The sequence below is a fragment of the Struthio camelus genome, chromosome Z, assembly GCF_040807025.1.
Source record: "Struthio camelus isolate bStrCam1 chromosome Z, bStrCam1.hap1, whole genome shotgun sequence".
Lineage (NCBI taxonomy): Eukaryota > Metazoa > Chordata > Aves > Struthioniformes > Struthionidae > Struthio > Struthio camelus.
Window position 1 is genome coordinate 13,102,868 of NC_090982.1, and position 19,839 is coordinate 13,122,706.

A 19,839-nucleotide genomic window follows, 5' to 3' on the forward strand; every position below is an offset into this window, starting at 1 on the left:
TTAGCCAGGCCTCCTCTCTGAAAACTCAGTTTGAGCCAAGAAGCATCAGTTTCTGTTTGAGCTTTTTTTTCCTGCATTTTCCCCCTAAATGAATTTCAGCTATCATCTTTACTCCTAAACCTCCCGTTCTGTTTACTTCAGCCTTACTTTTCCATCTTTAACTGGATAAAACAGCTCCTGCCTGTTCCTGTGCTAGCTCTCAGAAATCATTTCCACAGTTTCCATACATTTTCTCCCACATCCTAGATAGCTGTACTAAAAGCCCGGCTAGCAGGTGATACAGAACCTATCTCTTTTCTTCCCTTTACTTCCAGGAAATCCTCCCCTGAAATGCTGATGCCTTGAAAAAGACAATCCAGTACTCTAGCACGGAGAACAAATCTCCTGCAAAGCACATTTTATCTGAACGACTGAAGGTGTGTGTGGACATAGTCTGTCATTCCCCATTCCATAACACTCACCATTTCTGTGTAGATCCAGTGTCCACTGATGAACCTGATACGCTGCTCCTGAATCCCTGAAATCCAGGCAAGCTTCTTTACTCCATTTTGAAGAGTTTGAACTTTTCTCCTTTAGCATCCTACAGAGTATTAACAGCTCCATCAAACAAGCCTTACAACCCCATAGCTCTCTGAAGATCAAATCCAAGTCATAGTTCGGCCCAAAGCAAAAATCCATTCACTCTCACAAGTATTTGTGCTGATCCTTCAAAATAATTTTCCATTTATGTTTTTAAATGGAGATACTAAATCTTTGACAGTTAGTGTGAAAGCAACACGCTACTTTCCTCCTTTCCCTTGATTTCAGAAAGGCTTGAGGAGTTGCATTCCTATTTTTTCAGAGGTATGTAGCATGATGAAGTGATAACTCTCTGAGACAGATGTGAGAGATACAAACTTGGGTTCAAAGCTTGCATTTGCAGTCAATGGAAAGCTCTTACTAACTGTTTCGGCCTTTCGTGCCCCCTTCGGTTCTAGAAGTTTTAGGTTCTTTCCAAACTTTGGATTTCCACAGACTGCCTTAAAATTAGTTTTTGTTTTAAGTCTGATTCCGATCCTGCTGAGCACATCCCAATTCTACTGCTTTAAGCAGTATTGGCAAGCAGTCAGCTCTGCTCAGGATCAGGCTGTTGCACAAGCGTTTTCAAGTGCAGGACAAACAATTGTTAATTACAGTTTTACATACTGACAGACTTCTCAGACGTCCAGGGCACACACTCATGAATTAATCACCTGTCAAAAAGGCAAACCCCAGCATTTTCACTTGACAGATGAAACAACTGAGGTAGAGAAGTTAAATGACATGATCAAACCACAGACGTAAGTGCGTGTTAGAGTTAATAAGAAAAGGCTGTTCTTTGCCTAGCAATAAACTTTTAGCTTTTAGTCTTTTAGCTTGGCGTCTCTCAGTCCATAGTAAATACATGCTTCAGTCCTACTGAAGCTTGTCACATACTTAAAAATAAGCAGGCACACAAGTACTTAACAAAACTAGGACCCAAATATCCCAGATTCAGATTCAGGTGCTTAGACACTGCTCCAATAAAATTCTGAAGCATGACTTTCAGTGCTTTAACCACATCTGTTGTTCCCATGAAATTGTCAGCAAGCACAATGGTCTCAGGCTCAGAGTAAGCTCAAATCAAGCCCTCCGGGAGGACCTGGACTTCCCTGGGTTGCTTAAGCTTTTCCATGGAAAATCTGTCAATGTGTCAGTAGCTTCTGTGATACCAACAGAGGATCACTGTTTTTTCTAAGTAAAATATAACATCTGGCTTTTCCAAAGAACTCCTTATTCAGCAGTTCTTTAGATACACCTATGAGAAGTAGCCAGATTTACACTGCGGGTTAGCAATAGCCATGAGAGTAATGGAAAAGCCTTCTACTTCTCATAAAGGAAATGTGGCTATGGACAAAAGAACTTGCCTAAGGCTTTGTTCTCCAGAGAAGAAAATTCTCCAGAGAAGAAAATTCTCCAGAGAAGAAAATTCTGCAAATTTATGATGATACGAAACCACCATATCATATAGGACACCAAGCAGCCTTTTTCCATGCAGCAAATGCAAGGAACGCATTTTTGGATAGCAAGATGAAGATTATATCAGGCCATCTTTGCATCCAGGCTATAAGCCTCGAGCCATACTGCTACACTTGATTGCAGGCTGAGGTTTGGCAGGTACTTCACAAGGAACTATTCTGGATATAAAACTTTTAAACATAGGAAAAAAGCTGTGCTTTATGCATAGCAGTCACCCTATAGAAAGAGACTGCCAAAGATCCTTTCCTTCTTTCCTTTAGAAAGTCATATCTGAATTTAATAAAGGCTAAAAGCTCTTTGGGATCCAAGGGATATTTTACAATAGGCTTGTGAAAGAACTGGGACAGCTTGGCGTAAACTCCAGCAAGTTACTATGGACATCGTGTGTGGCTGGAGAGCTGATAGTGAGAAAGAGTAGAAAAGGGAACAGATCCAGGTCTTCTGTCTTGATGGTCACTACCAGCATGGGTTTTCCTGTAGATCAGAGCCCATAGAAGTTCTGGGAGATGTAACATGCCTGCAGGACAACCTGTTAGTTGTGACTACTGGATCTGAAGCCATTGAGAGATCTCCTCTAAAGACATCAAGACAATTCACCAGCTGAAAACACTCCACTGGATTGGAATCATTCTTACTGGACGGCACTACTGAATTTGAATGATATTGCAGTGACAGACCCGACAAACGTGGGGAAAAATTCATATCCTTGGAGTGCATTGGAGTGACAGCCATCCTGAGCATGAACACAACAGAATGCTTTCAAAGACCAGAGCATATTATAGTAAATAAGGTACAGTACAGACCATCTGAAACTACTAATACATCTGAAAATACTAATACTATGGTTTATCCTGTGGTAGAGACCAGAATGCACAGGATACATTCCAAGCATAGCTCCTTATCCCAGAAATCCACAGGTCAGTCTGGGTGATGCTTGCAAAAACTGCTATTTTGCTATGAATCATGTGACAAGCAGGCTTAATGGGATGTCCAGGTTTGTAGTACAGTGCTTTATACTGAGGTTCAACACCTCGCCTTAGCTTCTCCCTCTGGTCCCAAAGCAAGGCTCTGGCACAGCTGGGAACCAAACCCAGTTCTTCTGGACTCATAAAGCTGTCTTCATCTCTTGTGCCTACAGTCTGCTGAAACAGTACTGGGAGAAGTGCTGAACACTGGATCAAAGAGTCTTCAATCAGAGCAGCCTGAGCAGGGATTTTATATTCAGTGTGTGCTCTTGTGGAATCTGCTGGATTTAACCCCTTGGTTTTTGAGGTACAGACTTTGTCCTGAGCGCACAGGCTCAGCTAACTCACAGGCAGCCAACAGTCAGATTAAAACAGTGCTCTTTGCAGCCCATTCTTTTTTAAAAAAATAGAGCTTATGGAGTTACACTATCTGTTATCTGTTTGTTCATCTGTCTGTCTCCCTCAGTATCTTTTGAACAGGTTAGTTAATAGCAGATAAAAGTAGGACAGAGGTGCAAGGAAAAATCAGGTTAATGGAAATCATCACTTGATCTATGATTCTTCTGAGTGAAAGAAAGGGAGAAGCATGTTCCCATGGGCAGCATTCAGCATCAGCTAGTGGTGCACATACCTAGCCAGCTTTTCTTGCCTGATAGAGGTATCCACCTGGACACAACCAGCAAAAAGGAGCTGTAGGTGATCTAGGGTTCAAGTGCAAACAGGAAGTAACACTTGACAACATATGGTATTTTCTGTTACCTCTGGTAAAACTTCCTTGTGATTCATGCGCCCTACTAGCAGGCAAAAAAGAGGAGCAGCTTTCTTGGTAATGCAACACCAACAATACAGCTAGGCCTTCTGAAATACTATCAGCTTTAGCTAGAGTACTCTCATTTTCTTCACTGCCAAAAGGAAGAGCTCCTGGTTACCGAAGGGCAAATCTTTGCTAAATATCAGTGTTGTTGCCTCAAGGGTACGGAGAAGGAATCCTGAAGAAAGCAACTGGACCAAGTTATAGCACAACATTCAGCACTGTCAGCCCTTCTGGAGTCTGTGTTGATCCCAGCAAGAATTTCTCTGGTACAGGCAGGTGATAAATGGCAAAACTGCATTGCAATGTTTAATCCTGACACAACCCTGGTTGCTTTGGTAGTCACTCAAGATTTGAGAGAGCCCTTGCGGGCTGTCAGTGACAAAGGTCTGGCTCATGGCAGTAGCTGGTTGTTATCTGTAAAAACCTGTACCTATAACTAAGAGTTACTTTCTCTCAGCAATTCATGCTATCTTAGAGAAGATGTCTGGAGGGAACTCGAAATCAGGTACTCAAAAATGTCTCAATCCTCTTCAATCAGAGGAGAACTTATGAGGGGCAGTGATCAGTAAATTAACTACTCAGTTTTGGTCAGTGTTACATTTTACAGAATGGTAAATTTACTATTATTGCCTCAAATACTTCAAGTAATCACTGGGAGCAGACAGCAGCTATTTGCAACACCCCTGCTAGCTGTCTGAGAGTGAGAGGTTTCTTTGGATTGCCTTCCCGTTGCCCTTTCATGTCTCATGGATCTTTTATGTCTCAGGGACTATTACTAGTCCATAGTCCCCACAGGTTTAACAACACTGATCTAGCCCATCCTAGCTATATGCACGCGTGAGTATCAGTAGCTTCAAAGTAAATAAAGGAAAATGCAGGAATCCAGAATACCTGGAATCCTATTGGTAAGTATTGATATTTGAAGCCCGTCAAGTAAATAATTAAACTTCTTTGCCTAACACAACTGTGACTTATGGGTTTCCTACTAGCAAGCTGTCTGAGTTTGCTGGAAGGCTGTCCTCTAAAACAGGGTATTGCTCCACCATCAAGGCAATGGCTATGAATAATCAGAATGCTTTCTAGTTAGGGTTGATTTTTTGATTTTCTTATCACTGTAACGGATAATCCACAAAGGAAACGCTCAATGTTTCATGCCATTTAAGATTTTTCCTCCAAAAATGGAACTTTTTATACAATCACCTTCCTGCACCTCTATTGGCCAAAAGACTCTGCATCAAAGCTTCTTATGCAGTTTTATAGGCTTCCTAATTTAAAAGGGAAGTATCTGTTTTATTCTGCTTTTAGTATGCTAAATTATTAGAGAGGAGCTATCTGCTCTAACCATCACCAAGAGCACTCTGTCAGAGCACTTTCTTAAATAATGAAACCATGTTTAAAGACATCAGTGTAGCTTAATTTTATCCTTTATTGAGAGATTGAGTCCTATACAGGTAGATGCAAGCAGGCAAAAAGAAGTCTGTTTCTTTCGTAAAAGGAAGTGGGTGCTGACCTTAGTTACAGTCTGCAGGTGGGCCAAGCCCACTTGCAAACATTCTTCACACTGCACATCCACTCAACTCACACCTGTCTACCTGCAGTCCTAAAAGTGCTACAGTCACTCCTATGTGGTGCCAGGAGTGCTGGGGTGAATCTCACAGGTCTTGCTGCCTAGGCAGTTGCTTTGAGAAACATTGGGGCTGAACCTGTCTGTTCTGGTCTGTCCCCATCTTCCTAGCCTATCAGTTTATTTAACTGAGCTATATCTTGCTCAGCACGTTCAGCCTGTGTTAACTATGACTCTCTCACAGGTAGGTAAAGTAGTCCAGACTTCAGCTGTGCTATCCTTACACCAAAATGCAGCTTCGAATGGAAGCAATGGTGAGGAGACCACGCTGGCCAGATGTGGAGGTAGCTGATGCATACTGCGATGGCTGTAAATTCCCCTTACATACACACGTTCCCTTAGCACAAACCTGCCGCTCACTACCCTTAAGAGCGGCAGTGCCTCCTCAGTTTTGACAAGAGACATTGTATAACTGAGGAAATTATCTTGCAGTACCAAGAAAAGCAAATTTTCTATGGCATGAGGGAAGAGGAACTAAGGCAAAAACAGAGGCCTACGATCAGTACGATCAGTCCCAATTTTAATACAACTTCAGGCACAGGAAGCCTTAAAAGAGGTTGGTTACTGCAGACTGGAAAAGGGAACAACTTTTCCAGGCCTGTGGGACAAAACTGTCTTTCTGTGGGAAAGAGCTATTTCTCTAAGCAACGTATCAATAAATAAAAGAAAGAGGTGAGTTAAGGGGGCGGTTAATTCAACCTTGCTCAGAAATTTCGTCCATCTTTTGGGGCTTTTCATTAATGAAAAATTCTCCAGGACCACTCCCAAACTAAGGAGCCAAACTAGGGCAGAGAGTTTCCTCACAATAAAATGAGCTGTTACCTTTGATGCCAAGAAGACCAAGTGCAGCCATCACTCAGTTCCTTTCATTAACATAGCCACTGGGATTTGTGCTGCAGGCTGTGTGGGACAATGCCATAAACAGTATAGGTGGTATTACAGTCAAAGAGACAAAGAATAGGATACCTACAAATGATATGCTTACTACGTGCTAGCACTGATGCTTCTCCACCCAAGTAACCAGGCCTACAGTAAATGAGCAATGCTCTCATTCCGCATTGGTCATTACAGGGGTTAGGCTCAGCTTAGCAGCACTCAGAAAGCCGACTAGCTGGTCGGTCAGGGCTCCTCACTGGCACAAGCACAGCAAGTGGACAATATGGGGAGATGCACTTGTCTGAGAGCGACATGCTTGCCGTTCATGTTGGATCCAAGGTTGGAGAAGGGGAAGGATGTCACCCAGGTGAGCAAAACAGGCCATATTAGCCACCATCGTCTGCCTCTCCTCTGTCTTACGCTGGACTAGGACCGTGTCTTTTCTCCACCACTGGGCTGGACACGGCATGGGGCTGAAGAATGAGAACAAGTAAAAAGTGCTCTCCCCAGGAAGCTGTCTTGTGCAGGAATCAGTCTTCCTTTCTGAGAGTCTGATACAACAGGTACTTTTGCTTGTCTCCTGCATCGCATAAGGCCTCACATCAGGTCTCAGACAGATTAGGAGGTTAGAAGGCACAGTGTAATTCCACCCTCAGTCACAACCTGGATTTCTCTACCAATCGTTGCATAGTCTATAAGGAAATGCACTCGCTTGCAATGCATTTTCCCCCACCCTTTCAATGGAGGTGCAATAGCAACTTATCCAGTGCTGTCCCGGTTTGCCTCTGAGCTAGTACTCAGGCAAGCTTTAGATTACAGCCCTGGACACAGACTCTGCTCCTCTGCTGCCCATTTGACAGTCAGGCACTATCTTGCCTCTTGCTGCAGCAGTCTGAGTTCTCAGACATCAGCAAACAATGCAGTCAAACTCCCTGTAGCACAGCTGGCTAGAGATCAGTATGGCAGGCTCCCCCATCACACCCTGGAAGATTTTCAGTTATTCCCGACTGTGAACAACCCAACACCTCCTCTGCCCATACCTCAATCCATCACCCCAGGTGCCTCTGCCCACAGCATGTCCTTTGCAGGCCTTGCACAGCAAGGAAGTCACACACTTCATGCAATCCTCTGGCCAGACAGAAGCATGCCGAGGCACCCTGATCTCCCTCCTGCTGTTTGGCTTCATTTGGAAACGGAGAAAGTTGTCCGCGACAGAAAATTAAACACGTCCAGGTGTGCGCATATTTTATATACCTATGAAGAAATGCTGTATGGGAAGTGTAGGGAAAATAGATAAGTGGAAGACCCAGAAAATACCTGTCCAGGTAACGGTGTGACAGCCCTGAAAAATCTAATCTCTGCTACCTGGCTTTACTTGCTTCCTTACTAGGGAACTTAGAGACTGCCTTAAAACAATACAAAGTTCCCATCCTATATTCACTTCTGGGCAAGCAAACTCGGGTTCAGGCCATGAGTACAACCTGGTTTAAAGGGATTTTTCCTAGGCAACACTTGCACTTGGCTAAATTCTAGATAAAAACTACCTCCAGAAGACAGCTTCTTGATTACAGGCAGAAAAGCAAATAATAGAACACTATAGCAAAATATCTTCTATAACGTAAGAGGAATCCGGGTGTTAGATCTCTCTATGTCCTTTCAGGCCTCAACTTTACTGGGAAAAATGTTAACTGAGCTACTTGCAAAGTGAGAAATCAACCCAGCTGGGTCATCACCATGTAAACCTTCATTTCCATACTCACATTAACTCCCTTCCATGCCCTCTGTACCCCAGACCTTACTGTTTACAGCTGCACTGCGCTTGAAGTACCAACAGTAGCAGAAGCCCCTTGATGTCATCCCACCTATGAAAATGTGCACGGAGAACATAAGGCTTTTGCCTGAGATTAACTAAAAGGAATATTTCCTTTACATATTTTGAAAATATCATTCAGAAAATCCAAGGTGACATTCTGAGAGGAACAACTGCAATTGAGCAGTCAGGTAATAAGCACAAGGAATGAATAACGGCTTGGAATACACTTAATATAATATTTATTGACTATTTAAAAAAAAAAGATTTTTTATATCATCAGAGGTCTGGGGTAAAACCATTTCACTCTGCCAAAAATTACAATAATTGAAAGATTTCACTGTGTGTTATCTTTAATCTGTCCCTTCTTTTACAATCACTGTATCCTTGCAGATTACCAAAGGGAAAAAAAGAAAGAATTGACTCCTTAAGCTTCTATGAAACATACCTTCTAAAAAAGAAGAGGAAACACATCTGAAGGTTCTCTTTTAAAATTTAATTCAAATAGATGTAGTAGCCTGTTACTCAGTCCCTGCAACAGCTACTTGCAAGATGAGTGGAGAATGTTTGACTTTGTAATGTTTCTCTCTTCCTGGTGTTGATATAATCAATGATACAAAGCACGGTAACATCAAAGATCAGGCCCAAATGTAAACAAACAAACAAAAACATCCTGAAGTAGCTCTCTAATTCCTCTCCAGAAAGCCACAAGGCCCTGCTCTCTCCTTTACCTTCTTTCCCCGAGGCTCTGAAAAACTGCAGTATCTCAATTGGGCCAAGCCAGCTGATGAACTCCACCCAGGTGTGGTCAGGGGCTTTTGTCAAACCTCACTGCATATTCAAGGTGTGAGGTGGATAAATCTAGAGCGGACAGAGCAGACCTGTTTCTCAGAGAGAGAGAGAACTATATTGCTGTCACATCATCCTCTTCTGCAAAGGGAAAACATCATCAAAATAAGCTTTCTCAGTGCCTATTCACTCCATGGTACGTCACTGATCAGAAACTAGAATGTGACCCTGGTTCAAGCACGTCTTTAAGCCCTGGGTACAAAGAACGTTCATGTGACTCTTACCTGGGGTAAACACAGGGATGACACTGGTTCTTGTAGGCACTCCCATCAGTGACACACAGCAGATATTTATTTAACATGCAGATTGTGTCGGTGAGGTGAGGAATACAAAGTTACTGGAAAAACATGGAGGAAATACTGAGTTCAGTATGTTGTTATTCAGATTTTCATAAGGAATGGCACAGAGAATGGAAATAGGAACACATCAAGATACATTCAGGAACACTGCCTTGTGTGCAAACCAGGAAATCACCGAAGGCCTGCTGACTCCAGCTTAAAACTAGTGAGAGGACAGGCAGCACCTACTGTGAAAGATTTTCGAAAACAAAACAGTGGAAAACACGTGTATTACACGTGTATTACACTTACATTGATTAAGCACATTGAATACCCTTCTCCAGTACTAACAGTGTCACTGAACAAACTAAATGGCAACATTTTTAAAGGAGCCCTACATCCACTGCAAATAAGTGGTGCCTTGTGCTGCCCTGTGCTTTTGAAAATTGCCTGAGGAAAGAGCTTAAGCAGAATGGTTTCTGGAGAAACAGAAGGAAAGCTCCTTATTTTAGCAAAGTGAAAGCTGTGATTAACAAATAGGAACAAGCAACCCAGCAAAGAGGCAGGTATTGTGCTTTCTCAGTTTCCAAAGAGTTTATTCCTAAGTCATCTTTTTGGTATTTGAGCAAACATCACAGATGAAGCTTAAACGGCCCCAGGAAGCGTTAGGTCCTTTGGTACAGACTGTTGCCTTCCTTTCATATCCAATGCTTTTCCACATTCACAAGTTATTTAGGTACAGATCAGATCAAATGCATCTCCCTGTTCTTTCCTATATGGAGGAAAATGCTCCCCTATGGAGGGGTACAACACGAAAAGGCACTAGAGCACACAAATCGCCTTCTTGCATTTTGCTTTCAGGGAGCTTTCACTTCCATCACTAACAAACATTTTAAATAAATCTCTTCCACTTGGGGAGCACTGGTGGCCACAGCTGCAGATCTTGTTTGATTCATTACCTCAGTATGAAAATTAAAACTTTCCACTGAAAAGTGTATGTAATGGGTATTATCTATTACTGTTTCTTTTACAAGATCAACGTTGTCATTGCCAGATGTTAAATCACATCTGTGAGTTGTGAAATTTATGTCTATGCTCCTGCATGAATGGTGAACACATCCGCAAGTGGCAGGAAAAGTGCAAACAGTGAAAATAAAAGCTTCAAAAACGGTAAAGGAATTTTCCCAGCACAAGAGGGCTGGGTTGTTCATAATCATGAATAGTATTACTTCATCCATATCACTAGGTAAACAGAGGAAGACCTTAAATATTTTGGAGAACATCCAGTTTACTGAAACACTATTTGGTCTGAAGTGAAATAAAATTCTGAACATTGAACTGTTAACAGCTACCCCAGTAATCACTTTATATGTGTTTCTGGTATAGAAATGATGAGAATAATTCATAGTATACGGCAAAAATGCTTTAGCATGTATCATACTCAGTTCTTTTTTATAAAAATGTACCAATACCACTCACAATACCATTCACAAACGTCCACTCACACAAATGTCCATACAATTAATTAATGCATATAGTTGCATACTTTTACTTATTTCTGCATCAGCTTTTTATGTGTTTGTTAGAACAACTTCTTCTACCTTGATTTATTTCAGACAATCTTTGTTGTTGGGGCTGGCTTTAACAAAGCTCAGAATTGTCCACCACCATGGGGAAAAGCTGGAATACTCCAGAAATAGCAGCAGAAACTAAACACGAATCCATCATTTCTCTCTTCACCTTAACTCCAAGCAAAAGCCATTAAACTCGATTACACAGAGTGGAAGAAGGAGCGTGCTGCCTTCTTTAAGAGGAATCATAAAGGACATACCGCTTTGTCATCTCAATTTTTGCAGTCTTCTGTAAGCCACTCTTTGCTATGAGCTAATTTATCTTCCATAGGTAAAACCCCTGGATGCACCTTTACCTCCAAAGGTATACAGTGCCAGTCATCACAAAATCCCACCCCTAAGTAATAATGCAACAAAAAACCTCTATGAAATCAGGCAAACTCCTATGGTCGGATGAGAGCGCTTAGAACTGCATCCCCCTTTCACAAAACTTGGACTTAGCTGGGAGACGACTTCAGACAAGCATGGTGCTTTACTCTAAATGAGGACTGAGAAGGAATGATTTTAGCAGTAGAATTTGAAGTTTCATCCCGCAAATGCTAGAGGTTGTGGAATTTATTGTGTGATCAGCCTCAGAGCAATCTGTGGGAGATGAGGGTCCCAGGCACCCCCGAACAATCAGGATAATTTCCTTGTATTTTCGTGCTCAGACAGGGATGTGGGCCCCTATCCATTCATCCCGCTCCAACAGAATAAAGCGGGAATTAAAGTACACTTAAGCTTACCAATGGGAATAAAGGCACACAGACGATCATGGTAACCTGAACTTTGAAATTTCATCCTGACTGTAGCCAGTGTCAGCACATCATAACCACTGCTGCAAGACTGCTTTTAAGCATCTGCCAGAAGCAACTCTTCCCAAAAAGACAACCGCAGCAGCAGGGCAGCGCCACCCGTGGTTTATTCCCGCTAACTCCCCTCAGTCCGGGCGGGCGGCAGCGGCTCCTCCGCCACGCTCCTTCCACCGCCCCGCAGCCCCCAGGCCGCGGCCGACAGCAGGGCAGCTCCGAGAAGGGAGCCGGGCAACAGGCCGCCGAAGCCCGCAGCGAGCCGCAGGCGGCCGGGGGTGGGGGGGCCGCCCGCCGACATGTGAGGGTCTGCGGCCGCGGCCACCGCCCAACGGCCGCCCGCCACGCGCGGGGACGGGGCGGGGCCGCCCGCCCAACGGCCGCCCGCCCAACGGCCGCCCGCCCAACGGCCGCCCGCCCAACGGCCGCCCGCCCAACGGCCGCCCGCCCAACGGCCGCCCACAACGCGCGCGGGGAGGGGGCGGGGCCGCCCGCCCAACGGCCGCCTGCCGCGGAGGCGAAGCGAGGCGAGGCGGTCCCGTGCGGTCCGGCCGCCCCGCCTCCGCTGACCCTCGCTCCTGCGCAGCCGCCGCCGCCGCCTTCGCCTCGCCCCGCCAGCCATGCTGCTGTTGGGGGCGCTCCGTCGGCCCCTCGCCGCCGCCGCCTGCCGCCTAGGCCGCCAGCGGGCCGGGGCTCGCCCGCAGGTAACAGCCGAGGCGGCGGCGGCGGCGGCGGGAGGGGGAGGGGAGCGGTAGGTGGTGGAGGGGAGCGGTAGGTGGTGGAGGGGCGCGGCGCACCCCCCGAGGGGGCGGGGCCTGGTGGGGGCGGGGCCTGGTGGGGGCGGGGCCTGGGCAGGGAGGTGGCGGGGGGGGGCTCTGGGTGTAGGCACCTGCCCATGGCTCTCGGCGGGACCTGCGAGAAATGCCGACTACTCTTTAACTAGGGAATAAAAGCCTCAGTCATCGGTATTCCGCGGAACGCGCTGCCGGGTGGGCACGCTGCTGGTGCTTGCCGAGTAAGGCAGGTCCAAAATCCTTCCAGCCGCCACCTCTGTTTAAATAGCGGCTAAGGCCAAAGCTTTGGTGTGGCCACGGTTTTTTTCTAGTTGTGCTTCAGAAGCCAATGATGCTTCGCCGTTTATTAGGGAGTTGTGAAAATAAGCATGTTCTGGGACTTCTGAAGAGTTCTTCTGTAGCGTGAATGGAAATACTGTTCTGGACCAGCCTTTGGGAAGCTGCCAGCAAAGGGCAAAGATACAGAATTCAGCCGTCTTTTACTGGAAGGAATCAATCAGTCTTTTCTCAAGCAATTGAAACTTTTCATTTTACGCCGCAATATGTAGATTGCTGATACTGATTTAAGATTGTAATTAGCAAACAGATGGCAGTAGCTGGTTGTAGATCATGTTTTATAGCTTTGGTAAAAATCTAATTTACTCAGGTGAAGTATTTACGTGCCAAAGGAAGCACATTTTTTATGTGGAATCGTAAATAGGAAGTATCCAACTGATTGTTTTGTACAGTGGCGCACTGTCTCTTGAGCAGAAATAGTAATGATTTCTACTTTACATAGTACTCTATATTAAATTATTAAATGATATAAAGAAATAATTTCTTTGTATGCTTTTAAATCACAGAGTTTAAAGAAGTATATATATTGCAGGGAGTCAACACCAGGAAGCTTTCTTTGCTTTTTGTATCCAAAAGCAGCTGTGCAAGGGCTTATTCTGCAGATAGTAATGAGAATAAATAAATGTTCTTGGCAACCACTCTTCCTTCTGCCATTTCCTAGGGTTTTGGTTGAATCTTGGAGTCTACTGCTGTTGCACCTTTCCTTCCTGGGGACAGATCTCAGAGGGATTCACTAGTGTGAATGGTTGCTCCCTCACTGGGGTGAGCAGTTTGAGGGTGGTTTATTGTGGCTCTGTGCAGATATTCCCAGCAGCGCAGGTGCTTTGGTGGCACCAGCAGCTCAGCCTTTGAATAATGTATTTACTGACTCTCTTATTACTGTGACTCTTTACATTGTACTACTGGCCCCTAGAGGAAGGCATATGAAAAAAGGAATATCCTGCTTTGTAACAGGTTAATGACTAAACAATTTAATATGGCAACTAACAGGTCCATCAGGTGAATGGCTGTTGCATTACCCAGAGGGGTTGCATCATGCAATGCCCATGGAGATTCTTTCCAAAGGGAAAACTGACAAGATACTCTAGCAGTGGTGATCACTCACCCCTCCCTGCCCCCCTGTAAAAATCCGCCAAGAGCTTCTCCCTTAAAAAAAATGCTGAAATCTAGCAGTAAGACAGAAAATGATTTTCTGGCTTGAATATTAGTTGTAGTCATTTTTCTTAACATTTTCTCTTAGGTATATGCATCCCTTGCTACAGGGCCCAGACAAGATAATGGTATTTTCTATGAAATTCGCACCTATGACATTAAGCCGTCGAAGATGAAGGCGTTTGTGGAAATGGTTAATCAGCACTTTCACCTTCGCACAGCCTATTCTGAGCTGGTGGGATTCTGGACTGTGGAGCTGGGGGCAATGAATAAGGCTGTCCATATCTGGAAGTATGGTACGCTCTACATCCCTTTGCGCTAATCTGGTCCCTTGTGTCCTGTGTGCTCGCAGATGGGAGGAGAGTGCTTACCCTGGGTCTACTTTGAGAAAAATTTGTGCATAAATTCCTCCCGAAGCTGTGCTGTGCGGGGTCAGCAAGCTGCTCCACCGACTCTGGTAGTCAGAGTGCGCCAGGCGTTTTGCTGCTTCTTTAGCCGTGGTAGCAACAGACTTCTTAAGGTATAATTTACTTTCTATGTTGTTGGAGTCAGTGCCATCCTGGAAGGTGTTGCTGAGCCAGGAAGAGCTCCAGTTTTGTGAGAAACTAGATGTGCTGACCGCGCTGTCTTTGGAGCACTGGGGGACTCGACCGCAGGTTATGGGGAGATGGGAAGCCAGGCCCAGATCATTTATTTTTGTACCTAGTGCAGTTCAGGGTACGTTTGTGTACCAAGACAGGAAGAGTTTTGTTTCTGATTTCTTCAATCTACTACTCAAAATTCAGCATTTTCACTGTTACTCACCTTTTTTTCCCTGAAGGAGTGAAGGAACCAGCCATCTGCAGACCAGAATGCTATGGGTTTCAGTGCACCTATAATTAACACATCCTTCCACTTCTCAGAAGTTTTTTATCTTCATTCTACTGTTTCTTTCTTTATTTGGTTAATTCTTAAAACCATTTTTGTTAGTCTTTTAGATGCTTTTAAACTAGAAAACTAAGAAAAATCTAAGGAATTTTATTTGTTAATTTCCTGATAATGTTTCTATGTTTAAAGTAAAACATCTTTTCTCCTTATTTCATCAGAGTCCTCTTATATCTCTTTCGTAGTTTAAAATAACGAAACATTTTTTCTCAGCCCAAGATGCCGATACTTCTTAAGCTTCTTCCTATTCTCAGATGCTGGAATTTTTTTCCAATTCTATTACTGAAAGCTATCTGCATAGACATACTGCACAAGACGTTATTACAGCCTAAGCAATTCAAATTCAGTGGGTCTTCATTAAAGAATCCTATGCATTTGTTATTTTTAATCTGAAAAAAATGTAAAAGTGTAGCGTCCTGGCATTTAATAACTTTGTGTAGAGAACAAACAATACTTGTACATTTATCATTTTAATGTCATTTTACATAAGCAAAAACCAAGCATTTTAAAAAATCCTCTTGGTAGGCTACCATACTTTCTTAATTTTAATTTTCACTTTGCTTCCTGCCCTCTGCCCTTCCTTCAGACCCCCTTATCCTTGGTAACTGTTGCCACGTATCCAGTAGACCCTGCAGAAGTAGCATACAAATTTCTCTCAACAGGAACATCACCTATCATATTTTAAGGTTTTTATAAACTTTTCCTGTAAATTTGGTATAGCTTGAAACCATGTAAATGTGAGAGCTAAAACAAAGGGGTTTTTTTTTAGAGTTTAAAGGAAATTTACAATATTTACTTCAAGCTAATAATCTACTTAAAAACACCAACTTCGGACTTGCTTGTGCGCAGCTTACCTCCTTCTAATAATCATTTGACTTGAGTCTGATGTGACATAAATTGCATTTTTCAGAACTCAATGCAGTATTTGAACATGATTTTTTTTTCCTTTCTTACAGATAATTTTGCCCACAGAGCAGCAGTCCGGGCTGCACTCGCCAATGACAAAGATTGGCAGGGAAAGGTCCTCTCTCCACTTCTTGCTTTTGTAGAAAAACAGCACAATGAGGTTGCTTATCTCGTGCCTTGGTGTCAACTTGAGAAGCCTCCAAAAGAAGGAGGTGAGCTTATCTTCTGCTTTACTGATTAAAGTTACTGATGCTGACTGACTAACTCAAAAAGGCTTGATGTTTGAACTGAACATTACATCTTTTTATAAACCTTTTTTTAATGAGAGCACATACATACTTCCATGTGAAAAAAGGTGACGTAATGGAGATGAGGTCCAAAGTTTCTAAGAAAGATTCTGTACATTAGCTTATGTCAGTAACTGGCTAGAGCACTGTTTGTTAAGATCGTAAAGAAGTGTGTGAATTGCCTAAGTGAACAGTCAATAATGACTATTCTGTAGTAGTGTTCTGACCGATCATTTCTAACTTTGTCCATCCATCGGTGAGAAGGATTAGTTTGTTGTTATTCCTTTTTCCGTGTGATAGCTACAAAAAGCCCCAGAAAACGTACTTTTTAAAGTTATGTGTAAGTGAAACATACTTTGTAAATCACAGATTAGCTTTAGGTGTGTAATTTCCTGCTTTTATGTATTTTAATTTCTCTGTGGCAGACATATTAACACTTTTGACCGTTCCTGCGTTTATGAAAATACGCAAACGCTGTGGCCGCTGTTAAGTGGAATGATGCCGGAGTTGTTCTGCCTTTAGCATTTGGCATGTGCATACATACAAGACTTTTTTCTCCGTTTCCCTGAGATTCTGATTTTTATCCTGTGTTACAACTGAATTCAGTAGCAGTCCAGTTTTCTGTTAAAACTGAATGGCAGACTACTCAAACATTTCATTCTTATTTTAGTTTTTTTTTTTCTAGTCCACCAGTGAAGAAGGAAGCCAGAAGAAACACTACCCTGTGTCAGTTGTATTGATTTCTGTTAAAAGTGGCTGTGGTTGTGGTCTGTAGTAACCACCTGAATGGAAATGAGGCAGATGATAACACATCTTGTACTGGGACTAGCGTTTTTGGCAGATCACGTGATTTCTTTACAAACCAGGCAGATTGGCAGAGCAGCTATGATAAGCGAGTTGTGGTATGCTGGTTGTTGCTTCAGGTGTGGCTGATGATGCCACAGTGCAAAGGGCTTTATAACGTCAGAAATAACTTCAATTCCAGAAACCATCACCAGCCTTGGAAAAGGCCATCTTACCTAGTTCAGCCACCAGCTATCCAAAACCCACAAAGGTGTATAAGTATTTGTGGTTTCTGCAAAGAAGTCTCATTCTCCCCAAATTTTCAGCAACGATTTGCCTTTAAGTTGGGCTTCATGTGAAGTCTTTTGTTCCTCTGGGCAACAAACAATGAAATAGCTCCAATTAAGCAGCAGCTTCCCTATTTTCTTGTCACCCCAGGACCTGCGGGATGGAGTGCACTCTGGGATCAAGCGGACAGTTTCTTGGTCTGCTGACCCCCAAATGGCAGGGAATTGCTGTACCAGTTTCACAGTAAATTTCATGACTGTGAAAGACTGTTTGAAAATTAGCCTCTTAATTTGTACTTCCTTACTTGAAGTCTTCTTTGCCTTTTTCCTCCAAGGAGTATACGAATGGGTTACTTTTCAGATGAAACCCGGTGGGCCAGCTCTGTGGGGTGAGGCATTTCGAGCTGCAATCAACACTCACATCAACACAGGCTACACTAAGCTGATTGGTGTTTTCCACACAGAATATGGATTACTTAATACAGGTACAAGTACTAATCAATTTCTAACACAGACTTTGGAACAGAGGGGCAAACCATCATCCTGTCTGAGGACTGGCTGGCTTGATAAAATGTTGATGTGGATCCCCAAAGTCCTGTAAACAGTCCTTGAACTCAGCTTTGTGTGTTGGGTTATAGGCGTAAGTGTGGTAGTGCTGTTTTAAAAGATTATGTTATAAAGAGTCAAAATTCAAAATCTCAGCAAAGGATCAGCTCACAACATGCTTGCCTGGTGAATAGTTTTTGTTAGATGCTAGGCAGCTAACAGTTGAAGGTAGACAGTTAGACCTGCGCTAAATATTGTATTGTAACAGCACAGTGACAACATTCAACCAGCTACTAATTCTTGTTTTCTCAGTTCATGTGATCTGGTGGAATGAGAGTCCAGACAGCCGGGCAGCAGGAAGGCACAATGCCCATGAAGATGCTAGAGTGGTAGCAGCTGGTAAGAGAAGGAGGCTGTAGAGAATGAAGTTTTGCATGTATGGTATGAAAAATATTATTCCTCTTACAACTTAATTAAACATGCATTTAATTTCAGTGCGGGAAAGTGTCAGATTCTTGGAGTCCCAGCAAAATATGCTGCTGGTTCCTCTGCCATTTTCACCACTGAAGTAGCCTTCTACTAAACGACGGAACCGGTGGCAGAAAAGACGCAAGCCAGAAGTGCTGTCAGCAAGTGCCATCGCGTGGATCTTCGTGCCCTTATGAACTGAGCGAATTGTTCTTCAGTCTTCAGTTCAGTTTACAATATGTGGATGCAAAACGCCGATCTCCAGCAATGTAAATTAGTAAAATGCTAAAGAGAAGAGTTTATTGTAATGACCCTAGATCCCCCAGTAGGAATTCAAGTCTTATGAGTTATGGCATGAAGCTCACTCTGGAAATCCCTCATTTTTAGCCCCTGACTTCTTAATACTTTTCTGTATAGCAAGATCACTAATCAGAGCTATAACATGACACGCTCTTTTCCGAGGTTACAACTGTAGCAATGCAGCCATCTTCAGAGCAAATACTGTTTCCTTAATGTATTTTGGTTACTTTTGTAATTGTTACATCGGGGTTGTTACATACTGACTTAAGAAGGAGTGCTCACACTTAGGGTTGTAACCAAGGTATTGTATTTTGACCGCCTCAGTGGGCTGTTTGGTATTAATTGTTAATAGTGTAAAATTTTGATGCAATTGGAATTATGTGCAAGGGATCATGCAGTAAAGCTGGTTAGGTGGTGTTCTGATGAACATTTATGTACTAGCTAATTTTAGGTCATTTCAACCCTTTCATATTTTATTCAGTAAACACTTTCTCAGAACTGTAGGTTACAAACATAAGACTGTCATTTAGCTATTTGAATACGTTTCGTGTGCTAGAAACGATCAGTCCTTCATGTTCAAATGTGTATCACAAGCTCAGCTGATTGATATACACATGCTTACATTTTTTTGAAATACTTTTTTTGCCATATTGTTAAAAGCCAAATAAAATTGTATAAAGCATAAATTTTTACTGTTTACATCTAAGGCTATTACTGTTCTTTAAACTGCAGAATTTTAAATGCATTCTCAAAGTGTGGCATCCTGCAGGTTTTGTATTTTGGTCACCAGCAGTCTTGACAATAGTTGCTTCAGAGATAATACCCTGCCCTGCTAGAGAAAGCAGCAGCAGGGCAGCAGACACGTGGGCTGAGAGGTCAAACTGGCGTTTTGTGTACAGTACTATCACCAGTTGTGTACCGGTTCGTTCAGCATGTGACCTTACAGCAGTCAACTTAAAGGTTTTTTTTTTTTTAAATCGTGCATGGACAAAATGGCACAGGGCACTGAATTTTTTTTTCTTGCACACTAATGCAACAATACAATTGCTTATATTAATTATTTTTTTTTTAACTGCAAGTTTACTAAAAGCATAGAAGTTTTTAGTAAAACTACTATTTTCCTTGTCACTACTGCTCAAGATGAAGAACACTTAGGGTGTTCTATATCACAGTCGATATGCTGGACGCTAGACTGAAGCTGAAAAAATCAGGAAGTTTTAACTGGCTTTTTATCTCAAGATGAATTTTGCTGAAAAACCGTAACTTCAAGAATTGGTTGATCCTGGAAACATGACTGGTTGATAGTGGGACTATTGGCAGGAGGGGGTCGGAATGTTAAAATCAGTTCTCCATGGGGGAATCAGACCATTTTTCTTTCATTTGT

The 19,839-nt window shown here is 43.0% G+C and overlaps 1 protein-coding gene across 1 annotated transcript; it reads left to right on the forward strand.

The window, feature by feature from the left end:
* The first annotated feature begins 12,133 nt into the window (after positions 1–12,133).
* Positions 12,134–19,154, forward strand: NIPSNAP3A (nipsnap homolog 3A). The gene is made up of 6 exons (XM_068926690.1): positions 12,134–12,376; positions 14,043–14,250; positions 15,835–15,996; positions 17,477–17,626; positions 18,000–18,086; positions 18,183–19,154. The coding sequence occupies exons 1-6, from the start codon at positions 12,293–12,295 to the stop codon at positions 18,257–18,259; spliced, it is 768 nt and encodes a 255-aa protein (XP_068782791.1). The 5' UTR covers positions 12,134–12,292; the 3' UTR covers positions 18,260–19,154.
* The last annotated feature ends 685 nt before the right edge of the window (positions 19,155–19,839 follow it).

Coding starts and splice junctions, on each gene's coding strand:
- NIPSNAP3A (XM_068926690.1), top strand. CDS start 12,293: ATGCTGCTGTTGGGGGCGCTCCGTCGGCCCCTCGCCGCCGCCGCCTGC. Junction 15,997..17,476: donor GAAGCCTCCAAAAGAAGGAG/GTGAGCTTATCT, acceptor TTTTCCTCCAAG/GAGTATACGAATGGGTTACT. Junction 18,087..18,182: donor TGCTAGAGTGGTAGCAGCTG/GTAAGAGAAGGA, acceptor ATTTAATTTCAG/TGCGGGAAAGTGTCAGATTC.